Source organism: Vanessa cardui, chromosome 5 (genome assembly GCF_905220365.1).
Source record: "Vanessa cardui chromosome 5, ilVanCard2.1, whole genome shotgun sequence".
NCBI classification, from domain to species: domain Eukaryota; kingdom Metazoa; phylum Arthropoda; class Insecta; order Lepidoptera; family Nymphalidae; genus Vanessa; species Vanessa cardui.
In genome coordinates, this window is record NC_061127.1 from 713,533 (window position 1) to 719,792 (window position 6,260).

Here is a 6,260-nt window from a genome sequence, read left to right on the forward strand (position 1 = left end):
AAATTACAAACATATAATAAATAACGAAACAAATTCGTTTACATTTAATTTTAATTCATTTCCATAGATAAAATGCCTAATCCACAGTTCACCAAAATAGTTGATTAAATAATAATTTACTCTAACTTCATCTTGTTATTGTTCCTTTGCTTCATTAGCAAGTAAGTCAGCCTCTGCTGTGGCCAGAGCCCAGCGGTGCTCTGTGATCTCTAAAGCTTCCCACTCAGCTTTGAAAGCTGCTTTAGGATCAGGGGGCATGGCCATTGCTGCCCCTGACATTTGTTCCTGCATAACTTTTGATTGATCTGCAGCTGTAATAAATTTTTAAATTTGTAATGTTAATAGAAAAAATAAGACCACTATAAAAATAATAGGAATAAAAGGAAATTAAATATTAATTAAAAAACAAATGCTTACCATTATTCTCTCCAAGGACAAGTGTATAAATTGTGCGTAGACCAAAGACATTTAAAAAGTACCATGAAGCTGATGATACCCAGGATGCATCGAGATAGGCCAGTTCCACACCACGTTGCAACATGGGCTTGAAGCGAAGAGTCAGTGGAAATGGTACTTTTGCTGTGGAAGTTGTATAAAACTTTAAAAATACTCTTTTGGACAAGATTTTTATCTATCATTAGAGTAAATAATATTGTCTTAAAGTAATATATTCAGTTCTATTACTGTTCTTTTTTATTAAACTCACTTGTTAAGAATCCACTGAACATCCAATTAATCCAACCACCAATCACAATCATTGGTAGTACATTTGTAACATTACCCTTCAACATATCAGTCATCATGCCTGGGTCAGTCATGGGGTTCTAAAACGTATAATATCATTAAGACTATTTTATTTGAGATGTATTTAGCAAATATTATTCTAGCATATTTTTATATCTCTGATGAAAATTTTTGTTGTCAGCAAAGAATGGTCATAATAAATTTTGAATATATGTCAATGTTTCCCTACTTGTGAAGCTGCTGCCCGTTTTTGAACTTTGAAATATCCAGTATCCTCATTGTTAAACCAATGTCGTCTCATCGCGAAGGACTGTCTCGGCAAATACTTGCCGTTCTCACGCAGTAGTCGAGCACGAATCATCACTTGACTAAAAGTAAGGTTATTTTACTATATGACTTTTACAACAATTATACACAATAAGTTAAACTAATATGATTATACCTATCCTGAACTTGGATTATTTCTATCTTCTTCTGTGATGATAATATAATCGATACATAATGCCTAACAATTCCAACTAAAAATGTTATAATCACAATGGGTAAAAATACCCATAAACGTATTTTCGGATCCAATAATAACTCTGCCATGTTTTATTTTCGTTAACTTATTATTTCATTAAATACTACTCTTAGTTAATAATCTTACACCAACATTACTTTCGTTCAAACACCTCTTTACCTATTTCTCATTGGTAAATGGTAGGTAATTAAATGACTTGTTATGTCAAAATTGACAACCCCTATTTACTAGATTCGTAACAAATCTGGATACGTATCTTTTAAGTCTTCGTTATTGTGTTCAGTTTATACACTTGTCACATTCCACAATGGAGTATTGTTCAGTGCATTTGGTATTGAGATTTGGCCGTTTGATAAAACGATGGAGAAAGTATTTATTGCATTCTAACAGATATTATAAACTCGAAAGTGAGTTTGTTTTTTTTGTTTACTTATTCAGCTTTAACTTCTGAATTCATCAATCGCTCATTATGAATTAAGTCTTGTATACGTGGTTTCAGCCTGTCAGGAGTACAAGAAGGACAAACACTTGATTGACTCGCACTTTTTTTCTATAATCTATTTTAATGACATTTCCTTGCTAAGGTATGAGAGATAAGAAAGGAATAAGGAATACCACAGCAACCAAAACACAATAGGCGATAGGCTACAATATTCAACCAATCAAAGTGGTTGAATACATGCGACTAGTTACGTGCTGCTGTTAGTTTTACGATACTTCGTTGAAAAAATGCCCTGCGATTGGCTGGCTATAAGAAATAAGAAACAAATTCCCACCGCGACGGAGATTTTATACTTATTTCTTATTTAATATTCCTTATTTTTGAATTATAATTTGATTAACGGTGCTGCCATCGCTGGATTCCGCTATTCCTTATTTCTTGTTCCTTATTCCTCATATCTTATATCTTACTTTTTTCATTGTGTGATGGGCATTATTATCATCTACGATTTATATTATCTGTTTCTGTTGTGTTTTGAAATGAAATATTTTGAACAACTTCTGTTATTTGTTGTTACTTGTGGATGTTTTGAATATTGCAAAATTGGTCACTGACTCGCTAAACATAATCATTTTTAACTATTAAGTAACTTATAAGTTACCATTTATAACATTACTAGATTTATTTACCAATAAACATAACAGTACTACGTGTTACAAAATTCGTTAACGTTAATTATATTTTATTTAATAATGCCTCGTAAGAATGCTAACGCAATAGAAACAGTCGGAAATATAGTTAAAAAAAGTACTAAAGTGACTAAACAAATAGTTTCAGAAAATGTTAAACAATCTGATGATTTACGCGATAAACCTAAGCCTGTTATAGATTTGAATCAATTTAAATTTGAGAAGAAACCACCTGTAAAAATTGAATTTGAAAATGACTCTCCAGGCAAGGAGGTAAAGTTTTTTTTTTATATATTTAACTGTGTGTGTAGCGAATGCTAACATTATTTTAGTGGCCTATTTTTAGTGTGGAATGCAACGAATTTTATTGAAACCGTTAATATCATTTTAAACAAATTTAATCTTTAAAAATTAAAAACTGCTTTCTTAAGGAGAAATAATAATTGTTGTTGTTAATAAAACAACATATTTAAAGTACATGCACTTTTTGCACTTGGATTTATGTTCAACTTCTGTACTAAAATAAGCTATCTAATAGAAAGTTCACCTGTTATTATTGTAAAACTCTTTTTAAAAAAACATTGCATCTAAGATGTTGTCTCTTGTACTAATACTGTAATAAAAATTACTGTTTCGCAATAGAAAATTGGTACATCCAGTCAGGCTTAACTAAGCTCTCCCTTTACTTTTTTGGACAGATTATTCTAATTGTCCACTGCGATTGAAAATGCAATTAGTTTGGAAACAGACTTTCCGAAGATTTTTTTAATTACTTGTTTTATTTTTAGAAAGAAAAAGGTTTATGGGAGCCAAACAATTGGAAAGATTTCTTAATAAATTTAAGAATTATGAGATCAAACAATGATGCACCTGTGGATACAATGGGATGTCATATGAGTATGGATGAAAATGCACCACCCAAAGTAATTTCATAGTATTTTATTCAGTTTCAATTTGGAACTATTGTTAAAAACTTGTTAAGAATATTAAGCAAAAAATTATACAAATTTTTTAAGCTTTCGGCTTTGGAATAAAACTAATTGTTTTAAGCACTAACAGTATTTCTTTGTTCTTAGGTCATAAGGTACCAGAGTTTAATATCACTAATGTTGTCAAGTCAGACAAAAGATCAAGTGACATTTGCTGCCATGGAACGTCTCCGGGCCAGAGGTCTCACAATTGACAATGTGCTGGAAATGAGTGATGAAGAACTTGGTAAACTCATTTATCCAGTTGGATTTTGGAAGGTACATTAATTTCCTACTTACAGCTATGTACATTAAACATTATGTACATTAAACCTTGGCTCTTTTCCTATTTAGACGAAAGTGAAATACATAAAAAAGACAACACAAACATTAAAAGACCAGTATGATGGGGACATACCAGACACAGCTGAAAAACTTTGTAAACTGACTGGTGTTGGACCAAAAATGGCTCACATCTGCATGAAGGTTGCATGGAATAAAGTTACTGGAATTGGTATATTTTTATTATTTATATTTTTTCTTTAGTTTGTAAAATATATATAACTTATAAATCTGTATATTTCTATATCTATGATGAAATTTATATTAAAAGTATAAAAATAAGTTATTTAATATCACATTTTTCAGGTGTAGACACACATGTCCACAGAATAAGCAACAGAATAGGTTGGGTGAAGAAACCCACTGCTACACCAGAGGACACTCGTAAATCATTACAAACTTGGCTGCCATTTGATTTGTGGAGTGAAGTGAACCATTTAATGGTTGGCTTTGGGCAAACAATATGTTTACCAGTTGGCCCCATGTGTCATGAATGTTTAAACAGAGATATTTGTCCTTCAAGTGATAAAGGAAGAAAATCACCTAATAAAAAGTCACCAAATAAGAAATCACCAAAGATTTTAAAAGAAATAAAAACTGAAAAAGTAGATCATGTTGTACCCACTTTATTAAAGGACTTTAAAGAAAGCCCAACTGATCCAAGCAAAAGCAACATAGATTTAAAAATAAAAACTGAAAATACTGTTACTGAAAACTTAGCCTCAGAATTAAAAGATACTAAAGTTGATATTGAGTTATCTGAAAAATCTGTGACTGGGCAAAATGTATTAAAACGGAAGTCACCAAGAATAGCAAAACAGAAAATAAAAACGAAAAAAGAAGCTTAATAGCCAGTGAGAAAAAAATTAAGAGTATTTCAGAAAGATGAATACATCATTTGCCATAAGTTTAATGAAACCTTGAAACATGTTAATTGTAAATGACTGGATGATTTAAATAATGGATATTAAGTGTTTCCAGATCAATATTAATATTAGATTTTTTATTTGTAAAATAGTTATTGTTTGAGAATAAAAATAAAAATATTTTTTTTAATTAATGTTTAATTTTCCTGTGATTTTTTTTCTTAGATTTTTCTTTCTTTTGATCTGTTTTTGCTTTCTTTTTGTGTGTTTTTTTATTTTGTATCCTATCTAACTTAGTTTTCATTTGAAATACTTTGCTTTTTTGCAGTTTCTTAGTTGCTTGTTTCTTTAATATCTTTTTGACATCCTTTTTGGACTTTAAACTTTCGTCATTGTCCTCTTCTTCCGAATCTGCAGATTCGTTTTGTTCAGAGGAAGTCATTCCAAGAATTTCATTACTAAGATCAACTTTCATTTTTGCTTTAACTTTTTTCTCTACAGCTTCCTTCGGTCTGTTCTCCCCAATGACAATATCTTTCTTCTGAAGAGTATCAGAGGAAAGTTCCACAATTTTAACATTCACATCTTCATCTTCATATTCTTCTTGGAGCAGCTGCTCAATATCAGGTATGGGACGGCTGGATACCACAAGCTTTTTGTATGATTCCTTATTCTAAAACAGTAAAATAAAACTATGACTACCTATTTGTTTTTATTACCCTGTCACAGGTCTTGCTTAAGCATTATAGATTAATGAAAGACATTCTTAATTAAGAATGGTCACTTTGTACGAATACAGTAACTACATTTTTATTTTACTAAATTTAAACATAATGGTACCTCTTGTTTTATGCGTCGCTTTTCCTCTTTTAACATTCTCTGAAGATCCTCTTGAGCTTTCTTTTTTCTTTCCAACTTTCTTTTACGAAATCCGCATAAGAAATCCCTAAAAATAATAAATAGATTAGTTCAATGTAAAAAATAAAAACCTATTTTATACTAACATGAACAATAACAATAATTACTTTCTTTTGGTTTCATCAAAAACCAAACTAATTTTTCGCTTATTTTCATTATTTTTATTTCTTTTCTTGCCCATAGTTTTATTTTAAATAGAAAATGACTAATAAAATATTTGTTGTTATTTTTTAACACGAGTACTTGACAAATGTAACCTCAAAATTAGTTTTGACAACTGACTTTTTTATTTTTTTGAAGAGATATTCAGCCTTGAATATATATATTTTTACCTATATAAAAATGAACTTTCGATTTCGTTTAGTTTACTCTAAAATAAAACCTCTTATTTTTTGTGTCAAATTAACGCAGTTATTTATTGTTTTTCTATACATTGCTACAATTTTAATATAAAAGACATAAAACAATGTCTTTTTCTTGTTTTAAATCACAACTATTTATTTGAATTAAAGTTAATATTTCTTTTCAATTGGAATGAAACATTTATTTATGTTTAAAAAAACTTGTTTTTACCATAATAAATAGAATATCTTATAAATTAGTAAATAATTTATATTTATATCGTATAAAATGCCAAACTAGGTATTTTTTTGGCAACACATCAAGAATTTTAAAATGCTAGCTTGTGATTGGTCTATGCGATTTTTTTATACTCTGTTTTCTGCCAATCAGCACACAAGTGCACAATAAAGACGGACTCATCAGCAG

General features: G+C 29.8%; 3 protein-coding genes across 4 annotated transcripts; 1 reads left to right on the top strand and 2 right to left on the bottom strand.

Moving 5' to 3' along the window:
* Window positions 1–37: 37 nt before the first annotated feature.
* Window positions 38–1,489, bottom strand: LOC124529645 (ER membrane protein complex subunit 3). The gene is made up of 5 exons (XM_047103467.1): window positions 1,187–1,489; window positions 974–1,112; window positions 707–824; window positions 418–579; window positions 38–311 (listed from the first exon to the last, which is right to left on the bottom strand). The coding sequence occupies exons 1-5, from the start codon at window positions 1,333–1,335 to the stop codon at window positions 136–138; spliced, it is 744 nt and encodes a 247-aa protein (XP_046959423.1). The 5' UTR covers window positions 1,336–1,489; the 3' UTR covers window positions 38–135.
* On the top strand, window positions 1,489–4,762 carry LOC124529642 (endonuclease III-like protein 1). 2 transcript variants are annotated; one of them, XM_047103463.1, is made up of 6 exons: window positions 1,489–1,674; window positions 2,541–2,671; window positions 3,187–3,321; window positions 3,475–3,645; window positions 3,721–3,880; window positions 4,015–4,762. In XM_047103463.1, exons 1-6 carry the CDS (start codon window positions 1,575–1,577, stop codon window positions 4,554–4,556), a joined length of 1,239 nt encoding a protein of 412 aa, XP_046959419.1. In that variant the 5' UTR covers window positions 1,489–1,574; the 3' UTR covers window positions 4,557–4,762. The 2 variants fall into 2 exon arrangements, with proteins under 2 accessions (XP_046959419.1, XP_046959420.1); XM_047103464.1 differs by lacking the exon at window positions 1,489–1,674 and having other exon boundaries at window positions 1,822–2,671.
* On the bottom strand, window positions 4,605–5,770 carry LOC124529646 (nucleolar protein 12). The gene is made up of 3 exons (XM_047103468.1): window positions 5,600–5,770; window positions 5,415–5,520; window positions 4,605–5,247 (listed from the first exon to the last, which is right to left on the bottom strand). Exons 1-3 carry the CDS (start codon window positions 5,671–5,673, stop codon window positions 4,765–4,767), a joined length of 663 nt encoding a protein of 220 aa, XP_046959424.1. The 5' UTR covers window positions 5,674–5,770; the 3' UTR covers window positions 4,605–4,764.
* Window positions 5,771–6,260: the final 490 nt, after the last annotated feature.

Excerpts from the sequence above, each read along its gene's own strand:
- LOC124529645 (XM_047103467.1), bottom strand. The coding sequence starts at position 1,335 with ATGGCAGAGTTATTATTGGATCCGAAAATACGTTTATGGGTATTTTTA. Across the intron at positions 825-973 it reads AACGGGCAGCAGCTTCACAA|AACCCCATGACTGACCCAGG; the intron begins GTAGGGAAACAT and ends TATACGTTTTAG. Across the intron at positions 580-706 it reads GTTCAGTGGATTCTTAACAA|CAAAAGTACCATTTCCACTG; the intron begins GTGAGTTTAATA and ends CAACTTCCACAG.
- LOC124529646 (XM_047103468.1), bottom strand. The coding sequence starts at position 5,673 with ATGGGCAAGAAAAGAAATAAAAATAATGAAAATAAGCGAAAAATTAGT. Across the intron at positions 5,521-5,599 it reads TTTGATGAAACCAAAAGAAA|GGATTTCTTATGCGGATTTC; the intron begins GTAATTATTGTT and ends TATTATTTTTAG. Across the intron at positions 5,248-5,414 it reads AGCGACGCATAAAACAAGAG|AATAAGGAATCATACAAAAA; the intron begins GTACCATTATGT and ends TTACTGTTTTAG.
- LOC124529642 (XM_047103463.1), top strand. The coding sequence starts at position 1,575 with ATGGAGTATTGTTCAGTGCATTTGGTATTGAGATTTGGCCGTTTGATA. Across the intron at positions 3,322-3,474 it reads ATGAAAATGCACCACCCAAA|GTCATAAGGTACCAGAGTTT; the intron begins GTAATTTCATAG and ends CTTTGTTCTTAG. Across the intron at positions 3,646-3,720 it reads ATCCAGTTGGATTTTGGAAG|ACGAAAGTGAAATACATAAA; the intron begins GTACATTAATTT and ends TTTCCTATTTAG.